General features: G+C 34.2%; 3 protein-coding genes across 3 annotated transcripts in view; all 3 read right to left on the reverse strand.

The window, feature by feature from the left end:
- LOC21389096 (putative pentatricopeptide repeat-containing protein At5g43820) overlaps positions 1-1417 on the reverse strand; it is a 2133-nt gene extending 716 nt beyond the window's left edge. Inside the window, exon 1 of the mRNA XM_024175520.1 lies at positions 1-1417. Coding sequence (XP_024031288.1) covers positions 1-1383 — 1383 coding nt within the window. The 5' untranslated portion in view covers positions 1384-1417.
- Positions 1418-3010: 1593 nt separating this feature from the next.
- Positions 3011-3922, reverse strand: LOC112094508 (uncharacterized mitochondrial protein AtMg00810-like). Its single transcript, XM_024175517.1, has 2 exons — positions 3827-3922; positions 3011-3541 (listed from the first exon to the last, which is right to left on the reverse strand). The coding sequence occupies exons 1-2, from the start codon at positions 3920-3922 to the stop codon at positions 3011-3013; spliced, it is 627 nt and encodes a 208-aa protein (XP_024031285.1).
- A 4002-nt stretch (positions 3923-7924) lies between these two features.
- LOC21389097 (RNA-binding KH domain-containing protein PEPPER) lies at positions 7925-14370 on the reverse strand. The gene is made up of 6 exons (XM_010113251.2): positions 13901-14370; positions 12136-12373; positions 9840-9988; positions 9484-9738; positions 8750-8944; positions 7925-8356 (listed from the first exon to the last, which is right to left on the reverse strand). Exons 1-6 carry the CDS (start codon positions 14300-14302, stop codon positions 8171-8173), a joined length of 1425 nt encoding a protein of 474 aa, XP_010111553.1. The 5' UTR covers positions 14303-14370; the 3' UTR covers positions 7925-8170.
- Positions 14371-17831: the final 3461 nt, after the last annotated feature.

Genomic DNA, 17831 nt, shown 5'->3' on the forward strand with positions numbered 1-17831 from the left:
CATCTCGTTCCAAATGTTCAATAACATCCCACATTTACCAAATCGAGAAAGCCGTATAAGCAATAGTTTATAAGCACTCAATGAGATTCTACACCCAACTTTTTTAGCTTTCTTGTACACCATCATAGCTGCATGAGGAGGACCATAGCTACACAAAGGTTCAATAAAGGAAGTTACAGTCCCTGTACTGGGGACAACTCCTCTGTCCAACATTTCATCAAACAATTCAAGTGCGTCCGCCACTCTCCGAACTTTCAGAAAAGCACCAATCAATTTGGTGTAAGTATCAATGCTTGGCTCACAAGCACTACTCAACATACTGTTGTAATACTTCACACATTCATCACAATCTCCGACAGCTATATAATTAGAAATCATAGCATTGTAAACACTAGAGTCTGGCACCCAACCATTCTTCTCCTTCATGTCCTCAAAGATTTTAACAGCATCATCAATCCGACCGGCCCTTCCTAAACCCTCGATAAGGTTACTGACAGTTGAACCATCGGGATCGATCCCATCTCCTACCATCATTTCCAAGATCCTCTCCATTTCACCAACTCTACCAAATCTACACCATCCACTCATAACAATATTGTATGTAGCACCATTGAAGGGTATCTTCCCCTTCATTGAATGAAGAAGGGAATTCGCAGCCCCGACATGGGATCGCCTACACAGACATTCGAGAAGCACATTCAAAGACTCGGTATCGCAATCCAAACCGAGTTCGTCTAGGTTCCGAAACGTTCGAATTGCTTTGGAAACTTGCCGAGCCCTAACTAAACTATCCATTACAATTTCTAGGGTCTCTAGGTTGGGATTGACTCCTTCAATCCTCAACTGATGCAAAACTTCTACCATACAATTAAGGAACTTTCTTCTACCTAATGCTTTGAGGATTATATGATAAGTATCAATATCTTTCGAAATCGTGGGCTGTCTAATCGCCCAATTGAAAAACATAACCATTTTCTTGTCATCTAAATTCCCCCGATTCACTACCTTACCAACAACTTCAACATTCAATTCGACGTCAACATCAGTTAAAGCCTGCTCTATTGCAGTTTTACCTCTCAAATTCTGCAGAAACACACCGCGCAATTTCTCCTCCGGCAATAAAAATCCATCCGCCGCTCTGGTGATCTCCACTCGTTTCTCCGAATTTCCCCGTTTATGCAGGTCTGAAGCTGGAGTGCCGCGCAAAACTGGTAACAGATCAGCGAGTTCATCAAGAACAGAGCGCTCGTCAATAACACATTGATTTCTTGTCCGATATTCGTTGTTCGGCGTATCAGATTGCCCATCGAGGCTCGAAAATGGAGATGATAGAATTGGTGAAGGAAGGTAGGGCAAAAGGAACCTGCGTCTGCTGAAACTCATGGACTGAACCGCCGAGAAACGCCGAGAAATGCCAGGAAACGCCATGAAAAATATTTAAAATGCTTTTAGTCTGACAGAGCAAGAGTGAATTGGTGAGAATTTGATGCAAATCGTCCGGTTCAACTCAGTTCCTTTAATTTCCAAGTTCTGCAATCAAAGGCCATTTGCGAGGGAAAATGACATTACGTCAAAGTAACCAAACTGAAATGAGAATATTATGAAGGGTGTTTGCGTGTTTGCCCGTCAAAATATTTGGAATTGGTAATTCCCCTTTACATTTTTAATCTTTCTAAATTATTTAGGGTAATTTGCACGAATGATCCTTAATTTTTTTAAAATGTGACAGTTTAATTTTTTTTTTTTTTAAATTTGTCATTTTTATTTTTTTTTTTTTTAAATTTGTCATTTTTATTTTTTTTTTTTTTAAATTTGTCATTTTTATTTTTTTTTTTTTTAAATTTGTCATTTTTATTTTTTTTTTTTTTTAACGAAACGAACTCTAACCTATTTAAAAATGTGCAATGTCGTCATTTCTGTCAATTGTCGTCCAAAAGATAATGGTGCAGTGCATGTGAGAACCACGTCGCCTATGTTGTTAGGGTATATGTGTAAAATCACATGTTGGGAGAATTGAAGTTGATTTCATCACCTACAAGTTAGGGTTTGTGAATTTTCTTCTTTGATTTGGGGCTGCTGGGCTGAAATTGCTGCAATGGAAGAAAACCCATTGTGTGATTCTGAAGCTGAATTGTGCAATGGAAGATTCTGAAGGTGACGACTTCACATGGCCTTTCAGATTTCTTTTTTTAAGAAACATATAAAAATCACGTGATCACACTTAATCTTCTCTTTTTCTATCTATTTTTAATAGAAATTAAAATATAATTAGTTAAGTGTGAACAATTTAAAATTCAGAAGACAATAAGTTTTTAAAGTTCAATAGACAAACTAAGAATGACAACAGAATTTAGGACACCAGTGAGAATAATCTTTATAAAATTTTAAGAGAAACGCCACCTCATGTATAAAGTGAGCATATGTTTTAAGGAATGATACTGAAATTTTGGGGGGTTTTTTTTTTTATCTCTGTTAGTAGAAGTTGTAGCAAACTTACCGGCATTAATGCTCCTCCGCTGTGCTGAAAACCATTGATCCCGATCTCAAAATTGATTATGAAATATTAATATTTTCATTCATGTTTACGTATGTCGATATTAACTAATATATAGAAAAGGATTTCCTACAATCACTTATAATCACTCTCATTTACAATCACACCCAATATACCCACAATTAAGCCAATCTCACAGCTAATATACAACAAGGTAATCATACTAAGAAAGAAAGTAAAAAATCACAAACGATTCTCTACTAATCTTTTTGAATCTTAACACTCACCCTCAAGATGGTGCTTACATATCACACGTGCCTAACTTGCCTAAAAAAGAGGAGACTACTTTGGTAAGGATGCCGGCTAGCTGATCTTCTGATTTTGTCCTAGGAAACTCCACAATCTTTTCATCTAACTTCTCTTTGATGAAAAATTTGTTCACCTTGACATGCTTTGTACGATCATGTTTTACTAGATTATAAGCAATGTCACATGCTGCTTTATTGTCACAAACAATCAGATTGATTGCCTAGATAGGTAACCCAAATCATGTAAGAGGAGTCTTAGCCACAATGCCTCACAAAGTCCTAATGCCATGCTTCTAAATTCAACTTCTACACTTGAGCGAGCAACAACATTTTGTTTTTTACTTCTCCATATCACAAGATTACCACCTACAAAGGTAAAGTAACCAAAGGTAGATCGCCTATCATCCACAGTACCGACACAATCAGCATCAGTATATACTTTTATACTCTGGTGATCAATATTTTTGGTGAACAAGATTCCCTTCCCAAGAGCACTCTTCGAATACCTCAAAGTGCGCATGACTGCATTCATATGTTGTTCTCCAAGATTATGCATGTATTGACTCACCACACTTAATGCATAAGCAAGATCTGGTCTTGTATGCACTAAGTACATTAATCTCCCTACGAGCCTCAAGTATCTTCCTTTATCAGCAGGTATTTGATTGGGTTCAACACACAATTCTCGACCTTCTTCTATTGGTGTATCAATGGGTTGACATCTTAACATTCCAGTATCCTGTAAAAGATCTAAGGCATACTTTCTTTGAGATAGAAAAATTCATGTGTTTGATCGAGAAACTTCAATCCCAAAAAAGTATTTTAAAGGACCAAGATCTTTCATTTCGAATTCTCTAAACATATAATTTTGTAGAGTTTTGCTTTCTTCAGATCATTTCCTATAACTACCATGTCATCCACATATACGATAAGTGATTTAATCTTACCATGTTGCTTCTTCAAGAACAAAGTGTGATCTGAATTGCTTTGATGGTAGCCAAAATCTCTCATTGATTTTGTGAACCTTCCACACCATGCTCTCGGGGATTGCTTTAACTCGTGTAATGATTTCTTCAATTTGCACACCTTTTGACTCTGCTTTTCTAACACCATGCATCATGGTGGAAGATCCATGTATACTTCTTCAGACAACTCACCATGTAGAAAGGCATTCTTCACATCAAACTGTTGTAACGGCCAATCCAAGCTTGCAACTAAAAACAATAATACTCGAACCGTGTTGATCTTAGCTACAGGTGTAAATATCTTTTTGTAGTCGATCCCATATATTTGAGTGTACCCTTTTACTCTTAGTCTTGCTTTAAAGCGTTCAATACTACCATATGCCTTGTACTTCACGGTATAAATCCAACGACACCCAATTGGCTTCTTTCTTGGTAGACACTCCACGAGTTCCCACGTCTTATTTTTCTGCAATGATTTCATCTCTTCATTCATGGTTGCTTTCCACCTTTGATCAGCTAAGTCTTCCTGCACACTGTTAGGAATATCTATAGTAGATAATTGAATTTCAAATGACTTATTTGATTCAGACAAACGATGGTTAGACACATAGTTACTCATGGGATATCTGACTTTACTAGACAATTCAGGTTCATATGTGGGTTTAGGGATACCTCTCGTGTGACGTTGTGGTAACTATCTTCTGTGTGGCTCGGGAACATCTTCTGCAAGCGATTAGTGTGGTATGTCCGACAGAGAAGGGGCTATATTTTTAAAAAACTTGGTTACAGATTGAGTTGGAGATAAATCCACTTCTTCAGTTATTGGGTGATCATCACCACTTTAGTCCAATGTTATACCACTTAATTCCAATTCACCCATTTACTGATTTTGTCCAGGTTGTGAGTCATCACCACTAGAATCTAATATTATACCACTTATATCCAAGTTGCCCAAATCCTAGTTTCCATTTTCATCATACTCTAGAGTCATAATTTCCTGCTGGTACTCCCCCCTGAAATTTAGGCTCGGAGAAGTACATTGTATCTTCATGGAAAACAACATCCATCGTGATAAACAGTCGTCGTGTTGGAGGATGATAACACCAGTATTCTTTTTTATGCGTGGCATATCCAACAAAAATACATCTCAATGCTTGAGGAGTTAACTTGGTGCGTTGAGGCTTGTAGAGGTGTACAAACACCACACATCCAAAGACACGAGGGGGTAAATCTAGAACATATGGGGAAACAACTGCTTTGGTGAAGGTCTCGAACAATGTTTTGAAATTAATGGTGCTGGAGGGTACCCAATTGATTAAATCGGCTGCATAAGTGAAGGCCTCCCCCCAATAAGGTAATGGCATGTGAGCTGCAATTAACAAGGCCCGGACAACCTCCAACAAGTATTGATTTTTGTGTTCTGCAATCATATTCTGTTCGGGTGTGTTGGAACAAATAGTGTGGAGTATCATTCCTCGTGCTTCTAAATATTGTTAAAAATCAGTACTCTGAGAACTTGAATCTTTGCCTTGTATTGCGTTTCAACTCTTTTATAAAACTTTTGGAATATTGAGTTCACTTCACTTTTGGATTTCATCAAGCACAATCATGTCATCCTAGTATAATCATCAATAAAAGTGACAAACCAACATGACCCATCCAAAGTAGTGACTTTAGATGGACCCCAGACATTAGAACGAATACACATTAAAGAAAGTGGACTTTTATTCAACAATAATAGAAATAAAGCACGATGGCTTTTTGCTAGTTCACAAACATCACACTGGATACTAACTTTTGCTAGTTGTCAAAATTTTCACAAAATTTTTGCAATATTATCCATAATATATTAATTTATACGCAAATAAATTAATCTAATTAATTTATTTACCTAGCAAACTATTAGGTAGATAACTTGAGTTATTTGACCACGAACAATCCTCGCTCCAAGCTTTCTGGAAAAATCCGAATCTTTCTCGTCTATTCCTTGATACCTGCAAGACCTAGAGTGTGGACTCTAATTTAGAATTATAGGATTGATCACTTACTAATTTTTTCTTCCATCAATATTAACACATGTATGAGGTGGAACTGGAAATGGAAGAACTATTCTTCTCTTTTTCTCTCTGGTTTCACTGTTGTCACTAGAATGTTACACGTTGTTAAAAAGAATGTTAAACGCCTGTAACAACTATGTTACACGCTTATCTCATAGTGGAAGGGAGAAAAATTATGTTCTCTAATTTTCTATTGTCTCCTATTGATAAGGCTATTGAGTCTTATAGATTTTAGTCAAAACTATAAATGGGAGTCTTCTAATAACTCATGACTAAGATCGTTCTATATATGACCATCGGTAGACTCAATTAGAATTTCTATACTTAACGAAAATTATTAGAAATTCGTATTGTGTCTTGTCCCGGTCCTACATAATCTCATTATGTAAAATACACTCATTCGATATCCCTCCATATCAAACAAGGCCTAACTCAATTCTAAGCATAAGTAATGCCAACTAATGTTCTAATAGCCTTGCTTAGTGACATATGGCCAAGTCTCAAGACTTCCTTCACTTTGCTTCAAGTGCTCTTGAAGTAATCTAGAAGGTTAGGAACAAGAAAGTTTTTCAAGGAGCAGTGTTCATTTCAATTAGGGCATGTTTAGTGTACCGTATTGTATTGTATTGTATTATATCCTATAATATTGTATCATTTTTATACAATACGGTATTTGGTTGGTGATATTATTAAACATTAAGCAATACAATGTATTCTATTTACGTATTAGTTTGTAATAAAGTAAAATTTAGGCCTAATCATAACTTAATTCAACTCTAATATCAACCTAAACCCAACATTTGGAGGAAATAAGGGAGAAGGTAGAGTTGCTACATAAGGGTCTTTTGTAAAAAAAATTTAAAAATGGATCAAATTATAATTTTCAAAAAATTAAAGGGCAAAAATAAAATTTTTAAAAAGTTGAGGGGTCAAAATATAATTTTAAAAAATTGAGAGGTCAAAACATAATTTTTAAAAAAATTTAAGAGTCAAAATATAATTTTTAAAAAGTTTATGGGTCAAAATAAAAAATATAAATCAAATATTACTCCAGTCTCGAAACTTAACCCTAACATCGTTCTAAAATTCAATTTTGAGCCTTAATATTTATAAAATATTTTAATATAATATTTTAAATTAAATTACATAATACAGTATAGTACATAAATTTTTTTTTTATATTAAATATCACACTTCATATTATATTAATTTTAAATCTCATATTAAATTATAGAATATATAAATATCACCAAATATTATCTTATTATTAAATAATGCAAATACATAGTGCTTATAAACATGTCCTCAAGTTCGATTGCGATAAGCTTAAGCAAGAGTTGGACTTCTCTGAATTCTTATGGATAAGTAGAAGATGCAATTTTGCAAGTCGTAACTTAGCCAAGTGGAGCAGAGCTCCTCTCTTTAGTTTTTTAGTTTTCGTTTTGTTTCTTCTCTTGCTTTTCTCTCTGGTTTCGCTTTTCTTTTCTGCTTTTCTTTTGGTTGTTGTTGTCTAGGCTTGTTTTGCCTTGGCGTCCTGTTTTGGTTGCCTTTGGTGTTTCTGTCTTTGAGGCTTTCTTGGGTTAACAAAGGCTTCGTTCGTTTCGCTGATTCGAATTAAGATGTGATTTTATGTGAGAACTTTTTACTGTAGCAAAAAAGTTAAATGTGACTATTTGTGAGAGCTTTTTACTGTAGCAAAACTCAAATTTTAAACTCGAATCAGCGAAACAAACGAAACAGAAATCAACCTTTAGCAAAAACAAAAAAAAAACAAAAAAACAAAAAACAAAATTATTATTATTATTTTGTTTTTTTTCCCCATCATTTTCCTTGTCATTGTATCAAAATAATTGTCGTTTCATTTTTTTTTCCTTCATTTTCCTTAACATTGTATCGAATGATTGTCGTTTCGATTTTGATATCGTTTGCTTTCTTTGTTACTTTGCCCTTCTCCATCTCTCTTTGCTCAGTTGCCCTATTTGATGTCGTTTGGTCGCTCACCCGCTTTCTTTCTTGTCCTTTATCTTCTATCGTCGTTTTCTAGCATCCGAAAAGAATCCAGTTTGCTAAATCAAAACAAATAAATATATAAATGAATGTAACAAACAAACCAAGTTGTAACACAAAATCCGCAACTTTCATGAATAGTTACTTCGCAAATTTATGAAGCACAAAACTACCTGACCACTACATTACATTTTTCTGCATTCCTTTCAATCCTTTACGAGGTTTACCAGGACTTTCATGAATAGTTACTTCGCAAATTTACAGTTGCTACATTTGCATCACCAAATTTTCTTCTCTAATCAGAATTAATTGGCATTAGTATCGTGGTTTTAATTGTAGTTAAAGCCTGAATGTACTGTAGCCTCCGAGACCGGAAGATCCGTATCCTCCGCCACTGTAGGATCGCGGGGGTAAAGAAGTTGTTGGAGGATAAGAACTGCTCAACTGAGAGTAGTTTGATCTCAATGCAGTGTCTATCCTGCCGTAGCTGCTAGGAACTGGTTCTTTGTGATTGTTTATAACCTCCTGAAAATCCAGAACAAGACATATCAAGCATCCATCAACCTTCTGTTTTCTAAAGCATTTCCATTTTTCAGAACTTTCAAGTCCCCCACTCGCTTGGCCGCTTCAATATTTAAATCATTCAGGTTTCCAACAGATAGAATAATTAAAATACATAGCAGTGTTTTATTCCCTCAGCTTGCTAAATTCATTATTCTGCAGAATTTAATTCCCGTTTGTTTCATAGGTTCAATCACAAGTAAAATCTTTTTGCTACGGTGTTTTTTCTCACATAAATTTAAATTATCCTTCAAATTTTCTGGGCCCAAGTGATTCAAGTGTAAACTACACAAAGATGTTTTAATGATTGATACAGCATATCTTATTCGTATTCAGTATCCAAATTATGGAACTTACCTGAATTAGTTGTTGAGCCAGCTGAACTTGTGATGAGGTTCCTTTGATTTCCACTGTGATTTCATCAGGAAGTCCTCTGCTCTCTTGCACAGTCAAGATGGCCCCACTAGTCCGGCGAATGTATGCAATGTTAGATCCTTCAATCCCAATAATGTCTTCTGCGTAAGAAAGTGGGATTTGCATTGTTTGTGCAATCTGATTGCAATACAGAAATGACGTTACTATAACTTCTGACCAAAAACAGAAGTAACGAACATGGAAACTGGAAAGTAAAATGTCGAAAAGTGAATTCTCTTTGCTTGTATCCCTAATGATTAAACTTCAGATTACGCAATTGAGTAATCGCCTACTATTGAGACAATAAAAGAACATAAATAAATAAATAAAAAGTAATAAATAATAATTGACAGTGAAATCTAATTGCATGTCACTGTTTTTATGTATTTCATCTCAATCTCCAAATTTTCAGACCTCCCTAAGATGATACTTTACGAAGATTATGCATATAATAAATGGCCTCATGCCATTCTGAAGGCATTGTAAACTTGTTCTTCATCCGATTGACAATGATTCTAATTCCATGTAATGAAACTATAATCCTATCATATGTGTCAACCAAGAACTCAAGGAAGAGCAACAGAACTTCCCTATTTCAACTGCCCGGCTGCGTCCAGGGAAGAATACATTGAAAGAAACAGTCACATTGATAAGACATGATATAAATGAGCACCAACCTGAGTAACAATGGGAGCACCAGCACGACCAAATCCTGTAGGACGAATTCCGGGAAGTGATGTATCTTGTCCATACATGGAAATTCCAGATGATGGAAGTTGCGGTTCCAGCTGAGTTTCACGCTCAAGAAAATAGGGTTCCCTCTTTGCTGTGATAGGATAATTTGTTCCAACTCCAGTTTGAGTAGAAGCCTGCAGCATTGACTTGTCTGCCCAGGTATCTACTTGGCGTTCTTGTGAGATCGTCGAATTGTACTAAAAAGTGACGTGATGGGGATTAAAACATCAAAATGAAAAAAACAATATAAATAAAATAAACGCTTTAAAGCAATAGACACCAAGGGAATACAGCTTACACTCTTCTCAAAAAGTGGAATAACACTATGATCAACCAAAAATTTCCTCAGATGACCAATTACTGCTTCTAGAGCTTTCAGAACCTTTAATCCTTCTCCTTGCAACTCAACAATTCTCTCATCTGCAGCTGCGTAGAATGGCACCTCATCTGCCAATACAAGAATTAGAGCAAAAATAGGAAAAAAAAAAAAAAAAAAAAAAAAAAAAACATAATCACTAGTAGAGCAAAAGGAGCCAGCCTTAAAAAAGCTACGTTTCACTAAACAACTAGAAAGAAGTATATACTACTCAAGTCATAAATTGCATCAACCAGCCAAAAATAGAAAGTATAGATAAAAAGGCCAATCTAAGATAGTTGGACTCATTTAACATGTTATAGGATGATAACATAGATGACAAGAGCTTGGTTTCCAACAACAGCTACGCCAAAAGTTTTAAATGGAACTAAACCACATAAGACTTAAAAAAGTGACCCTGTTAGATGAGTAAAAACTCTAGAATATGTTATACATGTATGAGACAGAATGACATGTATAGTTTTAGTTTTTTTTTTTCTTTTGAATTCATGACATATACTATTTTATTGAATAGGAAACAGACATTCTCCTAGGAAACAAAATGACGAAAGCAAATATCACCGCACCTAAACTTGAGCAAAACCAGTGCAAAGTGCTGCCCACTGAAGTTGTCTTATAAGTCATTTATGAACTCTATCATCTCTAGTCAACTATTTCAATCACCAAATTGGCATATTAGCAACCAAAAAACAAAAAAAGAAACACACACAACCACACACACACACACACACACACAAAACAAAACAAATACTAAATGAGAAATAACAATGTTATAGATTTGGGTCATTTGACGTAAGATGACAGTTTGACCATAACTTCTTTATAAGGGCTCTACGATCAACTATGATGCTTTCCAGTCTAAATTGTTATGGGTTATATTCTCGTAAAGAGTCTTGCTTTATTGAGCAAAACAGTTGTTGTAATAGAATGGTAATTTCCCCTTTTGTTGGTTCACCAATTTAATCCAATTCCATGAATTTGAATTGTGAGCCTAGTTCAAATTGTTGTTTGGATGCCAACTTCATTAGTTGTTTGCATGCCAACTTTTTGACACAATCCGTACTGCAGGTCTAATTCAAAACCGTCCATTTTGCCAGTTCAAACTCCCTCAAAGTCCAAAAATCCAACTTGATTTTTACTGTGCAAAACCACACTCAGAATCACACTCTACGTGATGTCCTCACTTTTTGAGGAATGAAATGAGTCCTACTTGTCAAAACTTTTATTTAAAATATGTTAAATATAAATTTCGTTTTTAAATTTCTTAACTTTTTTAAATATGTAAAATTTTTTTAGTTCAATTTTTTCAACTATCTAAACATAGATTCAGATTTACAATTCAACTGCATATCCAAATATTAATAATTTAAAATTTTTTTAGTTCAATTTTTTCAACTATCTAAACATAGATTCAGATTTTATACCATGTTCAAATTTACAATTCAACTACATATCCAAATATCAATTCAGATCGCGATTCTAATCACACAATTCAAAATTTTCAATTCAAATAAAAAAGTTCACCACAAACCATGAGCCAAATGGGGCCTCACTATTTTCATCGATTTGGATGGAAAGGACTGCTAGGATTTTTTAACACAAGGAAATGGAGGTGCTGGATTTGTTTCGTAAGGCAAAGTTCTCAACTTCCTTCTTCTGGGCTTTGACCGATAAAGCTTTTAAGGATTTTCCTTTTTTCTTTGATTATCCTGAACTAGAAAGATGTTATAGGGGGCTATGTGTTTTTTTTTTTTTCCTTTAGGGCGGAGGTTATCATTCTATGGCTTGTTTTTAGCCTCTATTTTTTACATCTCTTTGATTCTCTTCATTTTCAAAAATAAAATAAACTAAGGAAGGATTCCTTTACCTATTTCTACTTGATTTTACCATTAATGAAAGGAAGTTTTTACTATCAGGAAATAAAAAAGGAAATAAAAATGGTTACTATCCCTAATAGCCATTTATCAAAAAGAGAATCATACGCAAGCTGCTCAAGCGTAAGTCAGGATCAGCACAAAACTATGAGGCTACTCGAGCAACTATCTACACGGACTTGAAAGGGGTTATTAAGCCGTGACAAACTAGACATTGTCCAGACGTCAATGTTGCTTATAAAATGTGCAAAGGATGTCATGACAACTAAAAAAAACAAGGAATAGAAGTAGATGGCTGCTTATATATCTTGTTCTGAAGTATAATGTGAACATTTTAAGCATACCTCCTGTCAATACTCGCACAGATGCACCAGTGCTCTCCTGTATGGATTTGATCAATGAACCTTGCTTTCCAATTAAATTTATAGCTTGCGTAGATGCAACCAACAATCGAATCGAACAGAATGCAACTCCGGCAGCCTCATTCTCCGATAATCCTGAGACACGTTTGAATACCCTTATAACAGCATCCATCGCCGGTGAAAGAGCAGCCTCCGGCTCTTCCTTTCCTGAGATCAACACCTATAAGAAATGCAGCGGACACCCAATTTAAGGAAAGATGATACAATTGGAAATTAAAATGCATGATAACAAAACAGGAAGATTTGCCTCCCATGTGTTAGTCCATGTCAGCCAATGAAATCCAAGGGATAACAGATTCCTTTTTATTCCAAGGGGGAGAAAAAAAAACACAGAGCATTCACTAGATTCATTTTTATCCCAAGCCAAAAATAGGGGGAGAAAGAATTTACAGCTTCTTCTAAGAAGCAAATAATACTACTACTGATAATAATAATACTACTAATGATACTACAAATAATACTACTACTACTACTAATAATAATAATCATCATCATCATCATCAAAGCACATTCCCGATACAGTCGGGGTCGGGTCGGCTACACGGAACAACAACAACAATTAAAGCATCCAAAAAGAAAAAAAAAATAGAAATGTAAAAGTAAAACTAAGTCAACTATAAACCCCAAAAGGATGTAGGATAAATTGTAGATTACATCCCTAAATATTCTCCCACACCCAAACTTTTGGCTCTCTCATTGCAGTTGACGCAAGCCTACTTAACTATGCACCTCAGTTTCAAGAGAACCCACTATCCATGTAAACACCCTACGACAACAGATAAGAGGACAGGTCTGCTCTTACGACTAACACAATGAAGTTAAGAGTATCTGAAACAAACAACTGGTCTATTAGGTGCATGAAGACCCCATCATATAAACCCAAATCAGTGCCTATTCAATAAAGCAACTATTTTTAGAAGAAAATAACGAATGTCCTAAAGCTTAAAGGGTAACGAAATTATTGATGACAACACCAATTTACAAAATAAAACAGAAACTTATTCTGTTAATGTAATACAAATTTTAAAATTTTACTAAAAACAAAAACAAATGTTGAGCACAAAAGCTCAAGTAGAAGAAGACGAATACTATTTAAAAAAACCTATAGATTTATTGCAGGATAAAAAATGCTATAATGAAGTAGTTTTCATCTTAGCCATAATGCTAAAGTATTACATTAAGAATTTGTGACTACAGTAGCATACATCTGAGTCCTGACAACTAATCAGAAAAGCCTTAAAATGGGCTTAAAGTTACTAAATATTGACAATAAACATATACTTATTCCCATAATTTATATCACGCTTACAGGGGCATTTACATCCAAGACTCACTGCACAATACTAGCACCAAGAGAAGTTTTTCACTTTTCAATCTATTCTCAACTACTTGGACTCGATCCAGGGAGCAAAGATTTCATCGCAGAAATATCTCATTGGCATGGCACTCCTTACTACTAGACCTTATCTAACATTACAATGAAAATGTCACAAAAACTAACAAGAACATTACATTTAAAGCAAAGTGTAATCTTGCTTAGCAAACCAAGATGGCAGTAAAGAAAGGTCAAGACTTCCACATTCATTTCTTTCTTGACTATTTTCTCAGGAACCAAACAGTTAATTAGGGCAAGAAACGGAGAAAATTCGAGCAAAAAAACAGAAAAGGAGGAAGAGAACACACTCACGATGCGATCAGGAGTGCCAACGGCGCCATCGAGGACTCGAATTCTGGCGCGCGTCTCCTCGCACATCTTCTTGATGAGCTCGCCCTTCCGGCCGATGATGCTGCCAACCTTCAGCACCGGAACGATGAGCCTGAACACGCAATCGCCGGGCCACCCAAGCCATTTCTTGTCGGCGTCAGTCGTCGCGGTGGTACCTGCGTTACTCGCCGGAGCTTCGCCGGATTCCCCCGGAGGAGCTGGCTCCGATTCCATGTTCCTATTCCCGGTGGCGTGGCCTGGCTCCGTCACCGGCGCTTTTTCGTTCGCCGTAGAGGCGGCGGCGGTGGCGTCGGAAGGGATAGGCTGGGAATCGGATTTCGGCGCCTTTGTGACGCCGTTCGCGGTGGGTTCGTTGGTGGCCATGGCAGAGACTGTGACGAATGGAGAGTAGAGAAAGAAAGGAGTTAGGGTAAGTGAAGGTTTCAGAGAGAGAGAGAGAGAGAGGAGGGTTAATAACAGGGGAAAATTTTATATAAAGCTGTTACATTTCAGTTTTTTATTATAATAAAAATATTTTATATAAAATTATATCTTAATTTAAATTAAATAATTAAACGACTCTTTATATTCAATAATTTTAAATTAATATTCTCAGCTTTTAAAAAATCATTTTTTAATATTTTATTTTTGAGATATAAAATATTAAATATGCCCTTATACATAATCTCACCTTTGTTGATTAGAAATAATTACTTATTAAGAATACGCTTGGTTCATAGATTAAAATTATTTTTAATTTACGTATATTTTTTATGAAAAAAAATATTATAATAAATTATGAATTATAATTTAAATTATTGTTTAAATTTTCTAATTAAACATCCTCTAAATGATTTTTTTAAGAGGAAATCCCTGCCCTTGTTTCCAAACACTTTAAAAATCTGGTACTTTTTTCTCACTTTTAATATGTTTTAAACATGAAAATTCGTTTAGCCATTTCTCTCCCACTCAACTGGCCTTTCCAAAAGTTATCTGGTCTGCTCTGTCTTAGTTCGTGGATTACCATCATGAAAATGTATATACAACTTAACTCGGTAAGACAATAATCTGTAAAACATAGTATTTTTCTACCAATTCATAGGCAATAATGTTATTAAATTACTCACAATGACATAACTGAAATTATATAAACAAGCACTACCTTAAAAATATAAAATAAGCATTTAAACTGCAGCAAAACAAACTTTTGCCTCGTTCATTTTACCGATTCAAGTTTTCAGTTTTAAGTTTTTACAGTAAAAAACTCTCAGAAAATGTCACATCTATCTTTTTTTACTACAGTGAAAAGTTCTCAGAAAATGTCACATCTCAACTCAAATTAAAAACTCAAATCCGCGAAGTGAACGAGGCATTTAATTACAAAACGTAAACAAATCGGGTGATAAATAACAAATAGTGAATTAAAAAAAAAAGATACCATAAAAACATATTAACGTATTCATATGCCATCATTATATATATCGTCATTTTGAATGCAGAATAACGATACATAGTATTGCTATAAAGAGAAAAAAAAAAAATACATCTTTTAACTATTTTTCAAGAGGATCCACTACTTTTTTTTTGGTTACTAAAAAAAGAGATTTAGTGATGAACTTCATGTCTCTTAACGTTTCGACGATAGCAAACAATCCTGAGGACCATCGAATATGTGAAAAGGATATGAACTAATCGATTCATGATCATCTAATCAGTTTTCACTCATTCATTTTGTGAAGCCTGCGGTGGTCCACTTAATTTCTCACAAGGAGTAGATAGTAACGCGCAAGTGTGAAGTATCAAACTCTAAAACAATGTGTAAAGAAGACTTAACAAAGACATCCTTACTACTACACTCCGACTCTCTCGGTAGTAGAAAGACCCACTACTTACCTATGATGTTTGTATTCTGCGTTGCTTCTGCCTTGCTTCAATGTCCACCCTTTTTTTTTTTTTTTTTTTCTTTCTCTTTTGGATTTTTTAGAAAAAAAAAAAAAAAAAAAAAAAAAAAAAAAAAGAAGGTGGACGTTGAAGCAACGCAGAATAGCAAAAGGTCTTCAAATCACTTTTGTTGTAATCCACGAACCAAAGCAGACCAGACCAGACAGCTTTTGGAAAGGTCAGTCGAGTAGGAGAGAGAGAGCTAAACAAATTCTCACGTTCAAAACAAATTAAATGAGAGAAAAAAAAAAGTATCAGATTTTTAAAGTGTTTTGAAAATAAGAATAGGAATTTCCTCTTAAAAAAATCGCTTAATAAGTAATTAATTCTGGTCAAGAGATGAGATTATGTATAAGGGCATATTTAACATTTTAGGCTCGTTTTTTTGAGTAAAAAACTCAAAAAAAAGTAACTCGAGTTACAACTTTATTCGAGTTGATGTTCTTTTAAGTTTAAATTTGAGTTTAAACTCGAGTTTGGGACTAAAACTCGAGTTCAAATTTTCCCTTCAACTCGAGTTCATAAACTCGAACTCAAGTTAATGAACAATATTTTTTCTATTCTTAAAAATGCTATAACTTTTTCATTTTAATTCTGATTGAGATGATTTTTTTTTCTATACGTTGGCAACGAAAAGATGAATAAAACTAGACCCATATACCCTATTAAAATTTTTCATCAGCATTGAGTTTGTATTAAAATACTATCTAAATATAAATTCAAGTTTTGACTTACTCAAACATAAACTCAAAAAGATTCTTATCTCAAATCATAACTCAAATGTACACAATCAAACGCAAACTCAAGTTACAACTTTAATTCAAGTTATAACTCAAACTCAACTCAAAAGTTTAACTCAAAAATACTTACAAAAGAACAAGCCAATATGTTCCAAAAAATGGCTCAAGATATTAAAAAATAATTTTTTTAAAAGTCAAATCATCAATTTAAAATTATTGAAAATACATGGCACTAAAAGATAATTACATTAAAATATATGGTACTAATATGAAATTTTCTCTGATAATAATTCACAAATAAGGTTTTGGGATGTCTTTTAGGACCTGCCATTTCAACCTCTATTGTCTATGTACTATCTCTCCAATTAAATTTTAATAACTCGTGATTTGTTTAAATAGTACTTTGTTTTTATTTATGTGGTCAGATTTCTAAGTTTAAATGATATGATAGATAATTAGTAGATAGATAGCCACTAAGACATGAAAATATATGTAATACCCGAGATTTAATTAAGCCTTAAGCCAATAATAAATAAATTTTGTAAATTAAAATCATGCACCACATTTACCATTTACCTCAAAGTTATTTGTGTTGGGAATGGTGTCCTAGAAGCATAATATGTAATAGGATATTTATTATTCATTTAATAAAAGAGTTTATTCATTATTTGATGTGCATATATTTATGAATATTTTATGAATATCAATAAAAATTCCATGATTATTTATGTAACCTTAAACATTGTATATAAGTGTTATATACGAGAGGATAATGTTTAAGGATAATAATCAAAAAGCAATGTTCATAATGAATTTAATTAAAGTTTAGAATCTTTAATTAAAACATTATTAATACATGTCATCCCCATTTAGAATGGAACGGTGTTATCCGCACTGTTAATATGGTGAGATATTGAATGAGTGTATTTCGCATAATGAGATTATATGGAACAATGACAAAGATACAATATGAATTTCTAATAATTTCGTTAAGTATAGAAATTCTAATTGAGTCTACCGATGGTCATATGTAGGATGGTCTTAATCCTGAGTTCTTAACAGACTCCTATTTATGGATTTGTGTCTTTTGATTTATTCGGTACGGATTCTGAGATCCTAAATCCTATTCCTTGTATTTTGGAGACATGATGAAGTAGATAGCCGGAAATGTTATTACACGAGATGGAATCCATTCCTTCTTAATAAAGAAGTAGATAAATAATTCTCTTGAG

This window comes from Morus notabilis, unplaced genomic scaffold (genome assembly GCF_000414095.1).
Source record: "Morus notabilis unplaced genomic scaffold, ASM41409v2 Scaffold480, whole genome shotgun sequence".
In the NCBI taxonomy this organism is placed as follows: Eukaryota; Viridiplantae; Streptophyta; class Magnoliopsida; order Rosales; family Moraceae; genus Morus; species Morus notabilis.

Bases quoted from the DNA above. Each gene is read 5' to 3' on its own strand.
- LOC112094508 (XM_024175517.1), bottom strand. From the start codon at position 3,922: ATGATGCATGGTGTTAGAAAAGCAGAGTCAAAAGGTGTGCAAATTGAA. The intron at 3,542-3,826 runs GTTCACAAAATC...GATCTTTTACAG, and splicing joins CCGAGAGCATGGTGTGGAAG to GATACTGGAATGTTAAGATG.
- LOC21389097 (XM_010113251.2), bottom strand. From the start codon at position 14,302: ATGGCCACCAACGAACCCACCGCGAACGGCGTCACAAAGGCGCCGAAA. The intron at 9,739-9,839 runs GTAAGCTGTATT...GTCACTTTTTAG, and splicing joins TTCCACTTTTTGAGAAGAGT to TACAATTCGACGATCTCACA. The intron at 8,357-8,749 runs GTAAGTTCCATA...CTGGATTTTCAG, and splicing joins TGGCTCAACAACTAATTCAG to GAGGTTATAAACAATCACAA.